We start from the raw sequence: 19,550 nt of genomic DNA, 5'->3' as shown, positions 1-19,550 counted from the left end.
ATTGTATGACGAATTATGATGGCTGTTTGGTAGCCGTTTGCATACTATGCATACTCTCTCTCTCTTCACGTGTGTGTGTGTACAACAGTTTCATGTTAATGTACAATCCTTAATATGTTTTGTGTGTGTGTGTGTGTGTGTGTGTGTGTTTCAGCTGTTTTAGAGAGCAATACGAAAGTAATGTAACAAGTACTATAATAAATAACTTTCTCTTTGAAGTAGTTAAAAAGTAACGTATTGCATTACTTTTATGAGAAGTGTTTTGTACAAAAATAATAATAATATTTTCTTTTGTTCTTTGAGGAACACCGATCTCCAACATGCACAAACATTTCACAAAACAGCATGCAATTAATTTGCACAAATTTAATGTCTTTTGACTTTTGTAATGTCAGAATTGCTAAAATCCTATCAATTCTCCATCTCTAACCAAGTGCATCTACTAGAAGGCTAAGGGGAAGCACTTGCAGTCACCAGTATTTTATATGACATACATAAAGTAAAAGCTCAGGATAATGTCCTGTAAAAATACTTTTTTACAACATCTTTTTAGTTTTGTGTTGACTGTTGGAGTTTAAGAAAAGGAGTGTATGGATATGACCCATTTTCCAGAACAGATAAGACTGTAAGTTGTGGAGCTTGGTGTGTAGTGTGACTTGTAAATAAAAACAATTTTGTACACAACCTATTGAACCCAGTTCTTTTTATTCTTCTACTGGACAGAGAAGACGCAGACTCAAAGTATTTATAATCATTTTATGATTCTTTACTTCTTTACCTCTGCCCTTACTTGATGTGTGTGTGTGTGTGTGTGTGTGTGTGTGTGTGTGTGTGTGTGTGTGTGTGTGTGTGTGTGTGTGTGTGTGTGTGTTGCTTAGTTCCGCTTTTCTGTCTGTACATGTGTTTTCTGTTCTTAATATACTGCCTCTGCAGCTCTGCACAAGACTTCCTGTTCTGCACAGTTCCAGTCTGGCTGAGCAATTGGTTTGTGAGTCAAAGCTGGCCTTCCTTTATACAGGCCTTTATTATAAAATACATAGAACAAAATACACAGAAAATAAGCACTAGAAAAGATATATATTCCCTAATAAACCAGAGATTTCACAGCTTTTCATGTACTTCTACCTCTCTCACCATCAGACCTATAAGAGTTCAAGTTTGCTTTGGAAATCATGGATACAGCTAATGAGTGACCATTAGTGTGATCAACATGAAGTCTCCATCCTAAACACAAGCAGAGTCTGAGAGTTACACTTCCACAAGAAGAGCCCATTTACAACTATTGAATTTATTTGGACATTTAGAACAATAAAATAAATGCTACATTACAGTAGAGTGAGAGCAGGTATATCCATTGAGGTTGAGCTGCAGGTGTGATACACAGAGAATTAAAAAACAATATTGTGTAAATGGATTGTTGTCTGCTACTTTGCTCCTTCATTTGAAAGTACATCAAAGCCTGTGGTCCTCTACCTGTAGTAGAGTAGTTTGTAAACAGTAGTTTGCAAGGGAAACACATTTGTACTTGTTTCTTGGTAGCTCCTGTTGTTTTTTCCTGGATTCTGGTAGTAGCTAGGGATACATTCATGACTATGGCTAACAGCCAGTCTTAACAATCCCAGTTTGATCTATAATCTACTATCCTTGGATATCGGCTCTGAAAATAATAGGTCTAGTAATAAGATGACACATCTTTGATAAAGAAGTTCAATACAGCAACCCTTTGTTTGTGTTAGTTGGCTTGACAAAACCTAAGCCCCAGTTAAAGATTTCATACCTGTTCATTGAGGTGTCAAAAGTAGAGACAGTTTGTACTTTAGTAGAAGTACAGATACCAGTGTTAAAGAATGCTGCAATAAAAGTTGAAGTACTGATTCAACTCCTTTACTCAAGTAAAAGTAAAAAAGTACAGGTTGTGAAATATACTTCACACTACTTCCACTACAGTGACAACATTACTACATAAAAGTAGCTTCTTGAAGACAATTTCGACCACCTATTTTTATGCAGAGCCAACTGAACCTTGTGCTATATCAATGTTCACGTGTTTAAAGTTCACATGGTGATTTAGGCTCTTGCTTGACACAGAACACTCTGACTTTAATCTCAAAATAGCTCCTTAACGCATTAATTGTTTTGTAGTACACAAACCTGGTAATTGTCATAATCTTTATTTTGATAAATATAAAGTTCACAAATCTACAAATCACATTCACCACACCACTAATAATTATTATTTGCAGTAGTTTTTCCTTCTTCTGATATTAAAAGGAAAAAATGCAGAGTAAAAGAGATGGCATTTACAAATCACAAGAAGCATATTAAGCCTAAGATTCTAGTACTTGGTTGAATAAATAATGGTTTTATTAATTTCATTATAGAGGCATACAGATCTTTTAATCAATGCACTAATTAATCAATGAAAAGAAGAAAAACAACTTATTTTTATTAAGACAGTAGTATGTAAATATTTTGCTAGACTAGTATGCTGTTTCTCATTTAAAGTCCACCTTCCAAACTATTCACCTGATACTGTATGATTATGACAGAATCAATCACTTGTCTGCTGCATCAAGATCATTTCAGTTCAACTCACATCATTAAATATGCACATCTTCTCTTTCACCATTTAACTCAATAATATGTTTGGATATTAATTCGCATCTTGCAATGCATATTGTAAATTAATATGTATGTTTTTTATAGTTTTTTTTAATGCCACAATAGCAACGAAAACAAGTGCACTAACAAGCTAATGTGTTACTCACAAGTAACTGCCAATACGTTGCCAAAAAGTATTAGATATTTTGCACCATAAATTTGTGTCTGGAAAATACTATAAGATATATATATATTAATCTTTTACACTCAGCACACATCTGAGCACCAAATTACTTCATCTTGGTAAATTTCATAATGCTAGCTTCTTATATCTTTTGTTTTTCCTTTGGTCGGCACACCCGGTTTTATAGCACAGTAAAAACTTTTGGTGAAGTCACTGGAGTGAACTTGAGTGGTGCCTACATGTTGATCATGATTTGTGCCACAGTCAACAGTGTTAGCGCCCATATGCCAATTGTAGACTGAAGACTGGTTGATGATGACACTCCTGGAATATTGAAAAAAAAAAAAAGGTACCTCCATAAAATTCTCTGGACTTATAAACTTGAGTTCTCATCTTGCTTTTATGTGTAACACTGACAGCACAATTATACAACATTATATAGGGTAGTTTACATTAATAAATTCAAACTGCAGAATATGTGGCCAGAAACTTACTTATACTGCCTTCTATGATGCCCAGTGTGGTATTTTGGAGTGCTTGTGTCAGCGCTGTAGTTGCATTAGTTAGTGATGGAACCGAGCTTTGATTTTGGAACACAAGAGTCATGTTGACAACTACTGATCCATTCCTAGAATGACAAAGACAGAAGCAATACTTCTTAAAAGCAGTTGAAGGACAGATATCTAAGAAAAACATAAGTCATGGACAGAAATTTAGCCTTACTTAAAGCTGTTAACCCTGGAGCGTAGGAATGATCCAAAGACATTTTTAACCAGTCTGTTTATCTGAAAGAGAACATTATTGTGAAGTGTTTACAAGTGTTTAATGAAGGTTAAAGGAAGAAATGAAAGTCTCTTAAATCATATATAGTTCCAAGAATATATACATTTTACATTATTATGCTAGCCGACATTTAGGTTTGTTTGTTAGCACATAGTATTGGTGTCTTACCTCATTGGTCACTTTTTGAGCTAAAGCCTGAAAAGCTGATGAACTTGAGTTTGCGAGGTCTGCTGTAAAAGTTTGGCTGAGACTGAATATCAGACCAAGGGCTCCTTGACTTGCAGTAGGAGGATCTGTTGATGCAGTGCTGGTAGTTGTTGTGGGTAATGTTGTCACTGTAGTGGAAGTGGTTGTTGTATTTGGAGACACAGTTGTAGCTGCAGTTGTATTGGAAACCACTGCTGTAGCTGCAGTTGTATTGGAAACCACTGCTGTAGCTGCAGTTGTTGCAGCTGTAGTAATGTTAGAAGCAGTGGTTGGGGTTGTTGTAATATTGAGCACAGCTGCGGAAGCAAAGAAAGTGGAAACTGTAACTGTACCGGTGATTTATCAATAAAGAATTACTAATTTATTTTAGATAAAGAATTAAATACGTTTGGTTAAATACTTACTTGCATTAAGACTGCCTGGTATAATGTTCAGGGAAGAAGAGTTAATATTTGCAGGGAGTTCTGAGGTTAAATTGTTTACTGTAGGAACTGAGGCTTTGTCTTGGAATACAAGAGTCATATCGGTAACCACTGATCCTGACCTTTATTGGTAAAGAGAGAAAGAAATACTTTTATGGCAGGAAGTGACTAGTAAATATCTGGAAAAACTACATTATCAAATTTTGGCCTTACCGGAATGATTTAACAAAGGAACGAAGGAAGGATGATCTATAGACACGTTTACATGCAGCATTTACCTGAAAGATAAAATGTAGTTTTATACTTTTACAGCAGATGCACATGCCATTGCCTGTATGAATCTGAGGCTTTCATAAATATCATCTTGCAAATCAAATGGATTTACAAAACTAAACAGGACTTAGAAGATTTAATAACCAAACTAAATATGAATAAATGAATGTAAAGAAGAAGAAGAAGAAGACCAGGGAAAGAGGCATTTCAGTATTTTAACCATTGCCAATTTTCAGTGAGTTTTATGTAGGCCAACAGAATATCAGCACTGTTGCCGTCTTACCTCATTGGTCACTTTTTGAGCTAAAGCCTGAAAAGCTGATGAACTTGGGTTTGCGAGGTCTGCTGTAAAAGTTTGGCTGAGACTGAATATCAGACCAAGGGCTCCTTGACTTGCAGTAGGAGGATCTGTTGATGCAGTGCTGGTAGTTGTTGTGGGTAATGTTGTCACTGTAGTGGAAGGGGTTGTTGTATTTGGAGACACAGTTGTAGCTGCAGTTGTATTGGAAACCACTGCTGTAGCTGCAGTTGTATTGGAAACCACTGCTGTAGCTGCAGTTGTTGCAGCTGTAGTAATGTTAGAAGCAGTGGTTGGGGTTGTTGTAATATTGAGCACAGCTGCGGAAGCAAAGAAAGTGGAAACTGTAACTGTACCGGTGATTTATCAATAAAGAATTACTAATTTATTTTAGATAAAGAATTAAATACGTTTGGTTAAATACTTACTTGCATTAAGACTGCCTGGTATAATGTTCAGGGAAGAAGAGTTAATATTTGCAGGGAGTTCTGAGGTTAAATTGTTTACTGTAGGAACTGAGGCTTTGTCTTGGAATACAAGAGTCATATCGGTAACCACTGATCCTGACCTTTATTGGTAAAGAGAGAAAGAAATACTTTTATGGCAGGAAGTGACTAGTAAATATCTGGAAAAACTACATTATCAAATTTTGGCCTTACCGGAATGATTTAACAAAGGAACGAAGGAAGGATGATCTATAGACACGTTTACATGCAGCATTTACCTGAAAGATAAAATGTAGTTTTATACTTTTACAGCAGATGCACATGCCATTGCCTGTATGAATCTGAGGCTTTCATAAATATCATCTTGCAAATCAAATGGATTTACAAAACTAAACAGGACTTAGAAGATTTAATAACCAAACTAAATATGAATAAATGAATGTAAAGAAGAAGAAGAAGAAGACCAGGGAAAGAGGCATTTCAGTATTTTAACCATTGCCAATTTTCAGTGAGTTTTATGTAGGCCAACAGAATATCAGCACTGTTGCCGTCTTACCTCATTGGTCACTTTTTGAGCTAAAGCCTGAAAAGCTGATGAACTTGGGTTTGCGAGGTCTGCTGTAAAAGTTTGGCTGAGACTGAATATCAGACCAAGGGCTCCTTGACTTGCAGTAGGAGGATCTGTTGATGCAGTGCTGGTAGTTGTTGTGGGTAATGTTGTCACTGTAGTGGAAGGGGTTGTTGTATTTGGAGACACAGTTGTAGCTGCAGTTGTATTGGAAACCACTGCTGTAGCTGCAGTTGTTGCAGCTGTAGTAATGTTAGAAGCAGTGGTTGGAGTTGTTGTAATATTGAGCTCAGCTGCGGAAGCAAAGAAAGTGGAAACTGTAACTGTACCAGTGATTTATCAATAAAGAATTACTAATTTATTTTAGATAAAGAATTAAATAAGTTTGGTTAAATACTTACTTGCATTAAGACTGCCTGGTATAATGTTCAGGGAAGAAGAGTTAATATTTGCAGGGAGTTCTGTGGTTAAATTGTTTACTGTAGGAACTGAGGCTTTGTCTTGGAATACAAGAGTCATATCGGTAACCACTGATCCTGACCTTTATTGGTAAAGAGAGAAAGAAATACTTTTATGACAGGAAGTGACTAGTAAATATCTGGAAAAACTACATTATCAAATTTTGGCCTTACCGGAATGATTTAACAAAGGAACGAAGGAAGGATGATCCATAGACACGTTTACATGCAGCATTTACCTGAAAGATAAAATGTAGTTTTATACTTTTACAGCAGATGCACATGCCATTGCCTGTATGAATCTGAGGCTTTCATAAATATCATCTTGCAAATCAAATGGATTTACAAAACTAAACAGGACTTAGAAGATTTAATAACCAAACTAAATATGAATAAATGAATGTAAAGAAGAAGAAGAAGAAGACCAGGGAAAGAGGCATTTCAGTATTTTAACCATTGCCAATTTACAGTGAGTTTTATGTAGGCCAACAGAATATCAGCACTGTTGCCGTCTTACCTCATTGGTCACTTTTTGAGCTAAAGCCTGAAAAGCTGGTGAACTTGGGTCTGCGAGGTCTGCTGTAAAAGTTTGGCTGAGACTGAATATCAGACCAAGGGCTCCTTGACTTGCAGTAGGAGGATCTGTTGATGCAGTGCTGGTAGTTGTTGTGGGTAATGTTGTCACTGTAGTGGAAGTGGTTGTTGTATTTGGAGACACAGTTGTAGCTGCAGTTGTATTGGAACCCACTGTTGTGGCTGCAGTTGTATTAGAGCCCAAAGTTGTCGCTGCATTTGAGGAAGCATTTGTGCCATTGGCAGTAGCTGAGGCAATAGATATAGTTGGAACAAATGTCAGTTACAATATATTATTTTTACAAATGGAGAATTAAAGAATTTCATGAACATGCCACAGATAGGACATTCACTTTTAGTATAAACTGGTACATACTGTATTTTATTAAAGAAAACACGTTTCCTCATAGTCACGGATTGATTTAACAGACACTGATTTTCCTGGTGATAGAGGTTAAAGGTGAGGCTCCTCTTCACTTGTGTGGTTAGACTGAGTGTTGATGAGTTTATGCTGACTGCAAATGAGTTTGGGATAAGTGGTGTTGAAGTCATGTTTACCTGTAGTGAAGTTGTGCTGAGTGGGGTGAGAGCATGCTGACTGGTGCTGTTGGTGAGCATTATAGTGAGGTGATTTGGTGTGGTCAGGTTAAGTGGTGTTAAAGGTGTGTTGACTTGTGGTGAGGTTGTAGAGGCTACTGGTAAGGTCATGCTGAATGGTGCCATTGGTGCTAATGGTACTATGGTCACCTTAATTGGTGTAACTGGGTTAACTGCTGTTCAAGTCATGTTGACTTGTAGTGAGGTTGTACTGAGTGCCAATGGGCTTGTGCTGACTGGTGCTATTGATTTGGATGGTGCTGAGGGCATGTTATCTGGTGTGGCTGAGGTTGAGTTTAGGGATGGACCGATCCGATATTACGGTATCGGTCCGATACTGACCTAAATTACTGGATCGGATATCGGAGAGAAATAAAAAATGTAATCCGATCCATTAAATATCACAAAAGCACTTCACAAAACTTGCAACATGGCGTAACTCAGCTCATAACCTTAGCGTGTCGGAGCAGTATGTGTCACGTGATAGAGCGGCTGTGGCGTGCAAGACTTGCTGGCAGTCAGCATTTGGATCCTCGCTACCAAACCGGCATTTCATCTCCGAGAAAGTGATCCCAGAGAGAAGTAAAGCAAGTGTGTAAGTTCATCTCTGGATGTTTGTAAAGCATTCCCACGTTAAGCTTAACAACCGATATATGGAGCGACTGCCTCTTCTCTCACCCTCCCTCTCCTGTTACTACTTCAATCATGAAACTGATCAATGATCAGCTGATCGGCTTTTCTGTTGCGAGTCCCGTTTCTCTTGTTTATTTATCGCCAACTTTGCACCAGAAAGAGGAAACCAGCGGCTGAACAACAGCAGCACATTTAAGCTTGATAAGCTGTTCTTAGAATTTATTTAAGATTACTTTCTACACCAGGATCCTTTTCTACGTAGTTGACGGCTGGTAACTGTGCAGGGGCGGATCTAGCAAAGTTTAGCCAAGGGGGCCGATAGGGCATTAACAGGGAAAAGGGGGGCCCAAAGAATATGTTTCTTTTTTATTCTCATTTAAAATGTCTAGCTTTTAATAAACAATTATCTGAATCTTACAACCAAAGTTTTAATCAGAGGTAAAATGTATAGAAGTCATTACTGTATATAGTAACTATTAAGTCTAATACATACCCTAGTAAGCTATAGTACCTTTTCCATCTGTGCAGTCTGCAATTCTGTTGAAAAAAGATGCTGAATCTATTTAATTATTGTAGAAAAATAATTGATTTCTGTGCATTTTTTTTTACATGTGCATTAAATTAAGGTTGATTACGTCGATTATGCATCACGAGCCAGAGGATGGGGGGTAGTTCCCTATTTTTATTTTTTTTTTACTGGGAGTTTGCAACCCTATCAGTTAGGTTGTTTAATATTTCTGCTAAGTACTCTTTAAAATACCAGAATAGGGAGGATGGTGTAGGTTTAAGTTTATTAGCTCAGTATTGCTGAACCATGAAATATTTTGTGTGCAGTGTGTTTTTTACATACAGGTATAACAGAATAGCTTTAGTGTTTTGTTTTTAAAACATGAGTATGAACCTATACAAAATGCAGCAAGATATTAAAAAAACTGTTTTATTGATTAAAAAATAAACTATATTGGATTCCTATCGGTATCAGCAGGTATCCGATTTTGATTTTGTTCTAAAGTCCACTACTTAAAATCTTTTTAGTGGATTATGGAACATAATAAATTAACTGTCATTCATATATTGAATGCGCACGATTTGTATTAGATTACCTGAAGATGATGTTGTGGTGGGTTGTAATGAGGTTATGTTTGAGTTTATTGGTGCTGAGGTTCCAAAAACTGTTGGTGGAGTTGTACCTTCTGGTGGTGAGGTTGCACTGCTTGGTACTGATGTAATGTTTACCAGAGATGCGACTGTGTTAAATAAAAGGTAATTATTGTAAAAAGAAAAGGCATTGGTGAGGTTGCATTTCCCATTGAGACTGGGTTGATTGGTGGTGAGGTTAAATGAAAAAGAAGTTATAAGGCAGTAAAAGCATGATTAACTGTAGATGAGCTTGTGGTGTTTGATGATTATAAAGATGAGTTTAGTGGTGGTAGGATTTCGTTTGAGGTTGCATTGCTTGGTACTGATGTTATGTTGATGTCTGATGGGCTTGTGCTAACTGAAAATAGAAGTGTTAGTGGGTTTGGGTTAATAGAATGGGAGTCCCCCATGCCCACATGTTCTTCCACCTCAGCTGTTCAGTATTTTACTCATTGAATACAGTAAAATGCTGACATAGTTGTGCATTAAAAAGAACACTGTCTTAAAAGCATGTACATTAGTTTCATTACACTAAAGTTTCTTTAGTTACGTCAAATTGTGGTGGGGGGTGGAGGGATGTCGAACAGAGGAATGGGAGTGAGGGGTGGGGAAATCTTTTAGCCCATTCAGCTCTAGGCTCCTTCAGCTTCTGTTTTTGTTACCTGTTGTTGAATTGTCAGTAGATGCTGCTCCCACTAGTCCTGTAGAATATTAATTGGATTATTATTCTTATCTGAATTTAGGCAAAAAGCAAAATTATACAAATTCAGTCTATACTTTCATATATTTTAAATATAAATTGCTATTAGCATCATCGCTCTATTTGCACTGTCTCAAAATCTCTCACACACACACATACGTGCAAACACATGAAACCACAAATATCAAGAGAGTGAAATGACAGAAAGATACAACCCAAGAAATACCTGCTAATAGGAGGAGGAATGTAAGAGGTTCCATCCTCCCTCTGCCTGGTTCCTGTAAAACACAACCCTCCATAAATATATTTGTAGTTTTTTGTTTGTTTGTTTTGTGTTGTTTAAATTTTCCCAAAGAAGTAAAATTTGCACTTACAAAAATGTATGAACAAAACAAAATGACTTTTTACTTGTTGACTCTGGTTCAGTTTTCTATTCTATGTCTCCGTTTGGCAGTAGTTTTCATTCACTCATAACAGGTGTGGAAAAGAGTTACAAAACTGCTACAATATGAATAAACTAAAATTACAGAGGACATGTTTGAGAAATACTTTTTCTTTTCATCTGAAATATTTATACTTATATATTACTAAGAAATAATCAAATTAAGAACTGTGGTCTCAGGCATATGGTGTGACAGCATGTATAATGAAATTGAATAAATAATAACAAAATATGAATCTTCTCTCGTGTGTTCTGTGATCAAAATTCTTACTATTTGTCATTTTCTGACATTAAAACTATATATATCATGAATTTATAATCATGTAATTCCATCTTTCTAGTCTATCAGACTGTTTGCAATTAGAAGCCATTTAAGTATTTAATAAATATCAGTATGTATTTGTTAAGTTGAGCTTTTTTCTTTACTTGGAATTCTTTGAAATTCCAAAGAGCAAAGGTACAAGAACTTTTTTTTCATATTCACTGTACATTCAGCTGTCAGTGCAGAGTGGCCACACCTTGACAAGCTAAGCAGGGCAATCTATTATTCAAAATACAAAGAACCACTCAATTACACATTCAGCATACAACTTTTTTGGCTTTAAAAGTGAACCAATTCATTGTTGGCCGGCATTTTCTTGTTATTTAACAGTCTAATGTGAAATGAACAATGGCATTCAAAAATGCATTTGATTAATTTGAGAAAAATACCTGAATGTGAACAGGAAAAACTAACATTGTGAGAAACTTTCAGAAAACAGTAATCCAAATTTAGAAATGTGATGATGAAAACTCCCAATTTAATTAAGAATGTATGAATCTACAGCTTATTAATAGACTTCTCAAAGCTTATAAAATCAATTAGAACATACAAAACTTTGACCTTTTTGGTGTAAACTAATTATGCATTCATTGTATTTTTAACATGTATTTGTGTATCAGAATTGACTGTGCAGCAGCATTTTAGTTAGTGATAAAAAATTTTTTATTCTTTCTGAATCTAATTCAAATGACTGTCATATGAAAAATATATTTATAACCAGTAAGAAGTCTGGTCTCAGCCCTATGTTACAGCTTTTACACTCAACACAGTGTTAGTGACATCATGAATAATAAACATACATATATAATAAAAGCCTTCTCTCACGTACTTTATTGTCTGTGAAGGTTCTCAGTCATCCAGGTCATCGTTGTCAAAGGAGCTTGCAAAGAAAAGCGTCTGGACTTCTTTAAGTTGCTTGAAGACGTTTCACCTCTCATCCGAGAAGCTTCTTCAGTTCTAAGGTCAAATGGTGGAGAGTCCCAGATATAAACCTAGTGGGAGTTTCCCCCCACAGAGGGACAAAAGGACCCCCTGATGATCCTCTAATCGCCTGAGCCAAGGTGTGAAGCTGGGTGTGGGTCCCAATCAGCCAGAGTTTTGGGTGAGCTCATTGTGAAACCTGGCCCCACCTTATCATGCGAATTCCTGAGGTCAGATGGCCCAGGATGTGAGTGGGCATTAAGGCGTCTGGGAAGGGATCTCAAAACTGGATTATAGATGGCAGAGAGTTGGTGTCGTAAACCCCCGCCTCTGTTCAAAGATGGTCGCTCACAGTGGACATAGATGGCTTCTTTCACTCCTCTTTCAAACCATCTGTCCTCTCTGTCCAAAATGTGAACATTGGCATCCTTCTGGGACTCTCCACCATTTGACCTTAGAACTGAAGAAGCTTCTCGGATGAGAGGTGAAACGTCTTCAAGCAACTTAAAGAAGTCCAGACGCTTTTCTTTGCAAGCTCCTTTGACCACGTACTTTATTATTAAGACGCTGTCTGCTACTCTAGAACATAAAAAATGACTTAATCTGATTTATTAATAATAATATCATGCAATGTCTAAATGTTTTGTATATTATTGGTTTGATCATATTATGATCATTTAAGTCTTTAATAAATATAAATGTGTGTTTGTTAAATATGTTTTTGTTTAAACAAGGATTAAACACACGCAAAAGTACAAAAACATTTTCTCGTATTTGTTATACAGAGCTGTCAGTGCAGAATGATGACACCTTGACAAGAAATTAGATGTTGGTGGTGTAAATTAATTCCTTATTAATTATAATTTTAAATATTTACTTGTGTTAATATCGGAATTTAAAAAATAAAAAAAAATAAAAATTTCTCTTACCTCTTGGGAGTCTAACTGTGCAGCAGTATTCTTTTAGTCAGTATTAACCGCACCCTGAATGGTAGGCTAACTAGGCAACAGACTCCTTACCAGCTGGAGTCCAAATAAGTAACTGAAGACTTGTGCCTTTGGTTATTTGTAAGTGAAGCAAGAAATTCTTGCTTTTTCAAAGTGTGACATAACTAGCTGGACTTGTTTTGTTCATCATTTTCTAAGCAAAGAGAATGTTGAAAGTCTTAAGGTGCAATCACAATGCCAAGCCCATTCTTTCAGTTTCACACTTTCATACATTTCAAAATCTTGTCATGAGTAGTGCTGCAAGGACTACTGATTAAATTGTATCATTAGTACTTGCAATAAACACTGCTCTGGGTTTGAGTTGTCTTTAAACAAACTATGGTTAAACAACCTGTCAAATTTTTTTTAAAAGTTCAATCTGTGTCATTTACATAAAATATCAGCAAAACCTAAAGTCACTTTCAGAAAAAGTCTGATCAGTGAAACTAGTGCTTTTAGTATTCTCTCTGAGCAATGACACTTAGTAGCTTTTATCTTTTATTTTTCTATCTTACTTATAAAATTTGTGTTAAAATAAAAAAAAACCTGTCAAAAAGACTACTTTCTTTCATTCTTTGAGCTTACAAACAATATGCAATTTCCAATATCTACAATAAACCAAATTATTATTCACTGTATAAACCAATGATTGTAGAAAAGAACTTTTCTGCAATCATTGGTACAAACACAAGTATTTGCAAATATAACTGGTTGCTTAACAGTGTGAATTTCTTTTTTTCATCTGTTTATTGTTTTTGTTACAGCTTAGGAATAATGCACTGCCGTTATATTTTGTGGTGTCTGAATTCAGAGATGTGTAACAGTGAACATTTTAAGTCTATATTTTGAGATATTTTGATTACATTTACAATGAAGCTTAATACACACTTGGACCTTGTTTTATCAGTCATACACAAAAAGTTGAAATGCAGAAAGTGTGATCACACGGATTCATCTGAAATCTTAAAACTAAATAAATTATGAATCCATCATAAGCCTCGCACCTAGGTCTGTGTATTTCAGGTGTGTGAAATAAATTAAAATAAAAGTGTAAAGCCTCCATATGTAAACATTTGGATCTTGTCTACCATTCTGCCCTCTGCCCTTTATTATTGGCCATTATTTTAGTACTCATCACTGCCTTTTATTTGAGTAAGTCTCTCATAAGGTTCTCATTTGGAACCTTCCTATTTGCATACATTTTATGCTGGTCTGGTGCGGAGTCATATCAGTTGTTCTGATGCCTGGCTTTCACTGCACATTTGTACTTAGCTGGCTGAACTGCTTTTAGTTCTCTATACACTAACAATTAATTATCTGGTAACTTTTGTCTATATCTTAGTGTTTGTCTCTTTCATGTGTATTATGTATACTCAGTTAACCCTATTTTGTATTCTTTAGTTAATTGAGTGTCTTTCCTTGAGATGTACAATACAGTATGTGGTTTTTAAAGGCATAAGAACTGCTGGATAAGATTTTTACTGCAGTCCTAGTTTTGATTGCCAAGTTTACACCTTAGAAGCAGGATGTTGACAGTATTTCTACTGGAATATTTAGTCTTGGTATTTTTCTAGAATGTGTTGTCGGTACTTTGGGTGTGTGTGTTAACACTAAGAGCAAGTTTGACTACATTACACTGTAATCCCAGTTACTGGCAAAGGCAAAAAGAAAAACAAAAGAACATTTCTGACTGTTCCGGCAGAGTAATTATAAAAACTGCACAGACTAGGCAGAGAAAACAAAATGCAATGCAGAAAAGGATAATAACTAGGGCGACCAACCGTCTTCTTTTCCCCAGACATGTCCTCTTTTCACGGTCTGTCTGGGGCGTCTGGGGGGATTTTCGAGATTGATAAAAATGTCCAGGTTTTCCTATAGGGCTTTGGAGTTGACGTCACGCCGCAATGTGTTGTGGGAGCGCGGCGCCATTTTCCGGGTCCACAAATCAAAACAAACACACTGTGTTGGAACGACGACAACAAGAAACATGCTTAAAAGCAGCTGAAAAGAAAACGGACGGTATAGAGACCGATTGCGTCCAGAGGCGAAGCGGCGGCACTTGCAGAAAATTGCGTGCATTGGAAATGTGGACCTGTATGAAATACGGCCGTGGAGTAGAAACCCTGAAGACCAACCGCTATTGACGTAGCCTGATATACAGGGTGGGCCATTTATATGGATACACCGTAAGAATAAAGTTATGTTGAAACCAAGCACACCATTGTTTTTCTTGTGACATTACCAATAAGTTTGATGTGTCACATGGCCCTCTTCCTATTGAAAAAACAAAAGTTGTATCCAAGATGGCCGACTTCTAAATGGCCACCACGGTCACCACCCATCTTGAGGAGTTTGCCCCCTCACATATACTAATGTGCCACAAACAGGACTTTAATATCACCAACCATTCCCATGTTATTACAGTGTATCCATATAAATGGCCCACCCTGTATTTTCGTACCTTGTCTGTGGAGTCAGCGCGTACAAGTCGTCAATCAAACAAAGGTAAGTCAGCTCAAGTACTGCGAGTAAAATGCGTTTGATTTCCCTCCGAACATTCAAATTAGTGCAGTATAAATTCATTCATGAGGGGGAAATTACAGTGAGAACATGTGGAGGCTCTGTAAGAGGGATAACATAGTGAGTTCAGTGCATTGATGTGACATTGTCCTGAAGGATTTAGTCATTCTCTATGGTTAAAGAAATTTATTCATATTTATTATAAATAATTCTAATTATACATCTTGCTTCCACGTTTGTATCCTGTGTCACTAAAAATACATTTTATTTTAATTTTATACATTGCAGAATCTCCTTATCATATTAAGTGATTCATAATTGTCCCTTTATGCTTGTCTGTGTGTGTTTCAGGTACTGCACTCTCAAAGACTGAATGAACCAGCCCAGCATTGCAGCCATGGGTCACTGTGAGCATCACAGGAAAGGTTGAAGCCGCCCACTGCACCTGTAAGGCCGGAGTCGCAGAGACCTGCAGCCATGTCACTGCTCTTCTGTTTAATGTAGAAGCAACAGTGTTGATCGTGGCACAAGGACTGTTACAGATGAACCTGCATACTGGGTTTTGCCTGGCAATATGACCAAGATACAGCCAGAGGTTGGCCATAAGATAGACTTCTCCTCTTCAGCTGCCCCCCAAAAAAGGCTCTCAATCAAAACATAAACAGACCATCCGTACTGAAAGGTAAAAGGAGCCGTCCTCAAAAAAGAAAAATCCCACCTACTACTGTGGAGGAGTTGGCACCACTATTGGATACTTTGCTGGAACACAGTAAAGCTGTGGGTTGTGGGAATGACCCATAATGTTTTATCTAGATTTATGCCTGAAGTGCACTGCCATGTAAATAATTTGCATTTACTGTACTAAAAATGTCTGGAGCACACCAAAAGATATTTGGAGATGGAAGAGAACTGGATATCAGCTCGTCTCACAGCTGCTATCCAGGCTAGACGCCTTCGTTTGGTAACATCCGATACATGAGCTCCCTCATGTTGCTTCCAGGTGGGGAAAGAATGAAAAGACAAACCCTTTTTAAGCTTATTCTCTTGCCGGTCGTGCGATCGAACATTGCAGCGGACCGCACAGCAAGAACGAACCATGGCTGTTGTGTGTGCCTTCGCTCCTTTTTCGCTTGCACTTTGGTTGGACCCAGAAAATGGCGCATCAGGCCAAAATCCTTTCCACGCCCACCCCCGTGACATCACGCTCCAAAGACCTATATTCTGACAGAGGACCCATGTGTGTGACGTCATCCCCAAACTGCTGCTTTGTGAGCGCTTGTTCTGCACTCACAGACAGGACAGGCAGCGCGCAGCAACGCGCCTAATGATGTTTAAAAGATCCCAAAGTGCAAGTCCATCTTTCAGAGGAAAGAAATTTACCTCGTACCGACCGTATATGGGCTGATGGTGATTTTTCGTTTTTATGGGCCGATGTTTTATTTTTTTGGTAACGGTATAAACAATGAAAGGTGGTGGATTGGCCAGATGCTGGCCAATGTGTAAAAATAACTCAGTTGTTTGGTGGTGGTTGTGGCGGAGCTTCCACAGAGGCCAGCAAATGGATGAAAGAAAGGGGAGGCAGGAGGAGGAGAGACCCGAGGCGGCCACCTGTCCAAGTGTCAGGTGAACTGAACTTCAGGTAAGAAGTTATGACCTGCAGTCTATCTGGGTCAGATATAAACCAAGTTTAGGTGTAGTTTATTTTCGTTATGCTGACTTTTTACAGTCAGTTACAATAACTCGTACTGCGTACTAGCTAGCATGATGGAGTTTCTACAGCTGGGTGGGTGCTATGATGTTACTGATGTTGAACTTTATTCATAAAGTTAGTTAGTAGAGTTGCCAACTGTCCGTAAAAAACGGAATCGTCCCGTATTCAGAGAAGTTATTACGCATTTTGTATTGAGGTGAAAAGGAACAGTTTGTCCCGTGCTTCAGCTAGAATGGAAAAAGACACAAAGCTGGAGTTATTCTGTGTCTTTACGCTGCACAGCTGCCTCTTCTTCTCTCATTCTCTCCCCCTCCCTCTTCTGTTGCTACTTCAATCATGAAACTGATCAATGATCAGCTGATCGGCTTTTCTGTCACAAGTCCTGTCTCTCTTGTTTTGTTTATCTCCCACTTTGCGCAAGAAACAGGAAACCAGCAGATGCCTTGCTAAACAACAGCAGCACGTTTAAGCTTGGTCAGCTGTTGTTAGAACTTATTTAATATTACTTTCTAGTATCAGCTGATGTTTTCTGGAGCCACAGCTGTAAAAGCTGCTGGTCATGATATTGATTTGGATATGTGATGAGAGGGAAACATGAAGATGAAACCAGGAGATGTCCTTACTGAATGATCAGAGCTGAACAGGTGATGGAAAAACAGGTTTACCTTTGAGGTGACATGAATGAGTTGAAGGGAAGTTATGAACTGTTTCTGAGAGACAAATAACACCAGGATCCTTTTCTATTTAGCTGAAAGCTGGTAACTATGCAGGGGCGGCTCTAGCAAAGCTTTGCCAGGGGACCAGGTAGGGCATTAACAGGGAAAGGGGGGCACAAAGAAATACTTTTCTTTCTTATTCTCATTTAAAAAGTCTCCACGTACGGTCAATAGACAGCAAAGCTATTGTTTTGAATGACATTACTTTTCATAATATTGACCTTTTATGATTGAGTCTTTGCTTTCTCCTGCAAAAGAGTGAAGACGAAGGGGTAACAAGACATCAGATGTTGTGCAGAGGAATGTCCTTTTTGAAAGTGAGATAGATCAAGCAAGAAAATGTTTGGGAGATTTAGGAAGGAGTTAATGTTAAGTAAATATTAAACTCATTCAAATAAAGACTAAACAAGGATTTTTGTAACATTTCTGTCTGCATCATTTCAGGGAAACAACACAGCTTCCTGTTTCTATGCATACCGTACAATATTATACTGTATACTACGACTTACGGGTAATCCCACTAAATCAGGTTTTCCAACATTCTAGCAAGACAAGTTTAAATCCTCAGGGGCTTTCCAACATTACACCTGCAGGTTTCGATGTTTGTTAACTGCTAAAAACTGTAAAAAATTATACACACAAAATGTAAAACTTCCGAACACCTGGGAAGCAGACAGATGTGTGTACAGATCACCCTTATTGAACTTATGCATAAGCTTCCTTATAAATTGTTTTTTCTAAGTTCCTATATATTAGGGAGTTATTTTCACATGAAAGCTAATGTTCTGCATTTATATTGTTTACATCAGCAAAACTCATTAGATGCCCATTAGACATCTTTTGCAGGGTTTATCATAACCTCTGGCCAAATGGCCTTGGGCAAGTTAAAAATACTAGCAAGTCAACAGGACAACAGCTATGTTTCCATCAAATACACTCATCAAGTTCATCTGTGACTTGGCTGAAGCAAAACTTGTTTCCTGAAAATGTGGTTTTTTTTTTTCTTTTCATTAATCTATTTGTAGCTTCAGCATTCCACATAAAATGAAATGTAGCAGGCCCCAAATATTAAGATAGTGGTATTGAAAACAAAACAGCAAGGTGACAGTGCTGGTATTAGGGCCAAATAGTGCACTTGCATTTGCAACCACAAACAGAAAGAGTCAACATGCTAAAAATGATCTTCACTATGAGTCTCTGACAATTTGCTTAAACAAAACACTTTGTTGACAATAATAGTATTAAATATCCTCACCCACATTGTTACCCAGTTTATGAATTTGACTACCATATAACTCAGTTATAACCACTGTTGATACAAGATGATTGCTTGGCTCTTACTTTGGTAATTAATTGGTAATAAATTGCTATTACCATTTAAGAAGACACTTGCCTGTCAGGATATAATAAAACTTATTGGGATGGCAATTCCCTTTTCCAGCAGGAATTAGAACTAGCCCAACACACCGACATTAATATCAAATAGTTTGTTGTCTATGATGTTTATGAGCTTGATTGACCAACCAACCAGTCCTTGGCTGAGCCCCACAGGAAATCTTTGAGCTGCTGTCAAGAGGAAGAGGAGAAATGTCGGACCCAACAATACAGGTAAATTCAAGGCTGCTATAAAAGCAACCAAGGCTTTGGTAACATTTGAGCAGTGCCACAAGCTGATCACATCCATGCTACTTTCTACTGATGCAGTAAATTGTGACAACCAATCACTGAGAATATAACTGACCACACCTTCATAATTATTTCTATATAGTAAACCTTTTTTTGATTGATTTAAAGATATACTCTGACAAACTGGATTTCTGGCTTTCATCAGTTATACGCCATAACCATCAAAATAATAATTTCAAAAAGAGCCTTAGCATGTTTACTTTTATATATAATGAATTTAAAATAAAAAAAAGGCTATGAAGCAATAATTAGACTCTGACACAAAGGACAAGATCATGACTCAGTTCTACTGGCAAGCTCAAGTGAAGGTCACAACACACACCCAATAGATAACCATTTAGGAAAGAATATAACACACTTGCT

The 19,550-nt window shown here is 37.3% G+C and overlaps 1 protein-coding gene across 4 annotated transcripts; it reads right to left on the bottom strand.

Moving 5' to 3' along the window:
• Positions 1 to 1,272: 1,272 nt before the first annotated feature.
• LOC309707792 (uncharacterized protein) lies at positions 1,273 to 12,622 on the bottom strand. 4 transcript variants are annotated; one of them, XM_082535318.1, is made up of 17 exons: positions 12,498 to 12,622; positions 10,110 to 10,161; positions 9,846 to 9,884; positions 9,147 to 9,290; positions 6,758 to 7,062; positions 6,415 to 6,479; positions 6,184 to 6,323; positions 5,771 to 6,075; positions 5,428 to 5,492; positions 5,197 to 5,336; positions 4,754 to 5,088; positions 4,411 to 4,475; positions 4,180 to 4,319; positions 3,737 to 4,071; positions 3,509 to 3,570; positions 3,280 to 3,413; positions 1,273 to 3,109 (listed from the first exon to the last, which is right to left on the bottom strand). In XM_082535318.1, the coding sequence occupies exons 2-17, from the start codon at positions 10,141 to 10,143 to the stop codon at positions 3,021 to 3,023; spliced, it is 2,397 nt and encodes a 798-aa protein (XP_082391444.1). In that variant the 5' UTR covers positions 10,144 to 10,161; positions 12,498 to 12,622; the 3' UTR covers positions 1,273 to 3,020. The 4 variants fall into 4 exon arrangements, with proteins under 4 accessions (XP_082391444.1, XP_082391445.1, XP_082391446.1 ...); XM_082535319.1 differs by lacking the exon at positions 12,498 to 12,622 and adding an exon at positions 11,477 to 11,837; XM_082535320.1 differs by lacking the exon at positions 9,147 to 9,290.
• Positions 12,623 to 19,550: the final 6,928 nt, after the last annotated feature.

The sequence above is a fragment of the Aulonocara stuartgranti genome (assembly GCF_965226115.1).
Source record: "Aulonocara stuartgranti genome assembly, chromosome: 6".
Classification (NCBI taxonomy): Eukaryota; Metazoa; Chordata; class Actinopteri; order Cichliformes; family Cichlidae; genus Aulonocara; species Aulonocara stuartgranti.
This window is presented reverse-complemented; position numbering and strand designations above follow the sequence as displayed.

Bases quoted from the DNA above. Each gene is read 5' to 3' on its own strand.
- LOC309707792 (XM_082535318.1), bottom strand. From the start codon at position 10,143: ATGGAACCTCTTACATTCCTCCTCCTATTAGCAG. The intron at 4,320-4,410 runs GTAAGGCCAAAA...TTACCAATAAAG, and splicing joins TCCTTTGTTAAATCATTCCG to GTCAGGATCAGTGGTTACCG. The intron at 3,110-3,279 runs GTAAGTTTCTGG...TCAATATTCCAG, and splicing joins CATCATAGAAGGCAGTATAA to GAGTGTCATCATCAACCAGT.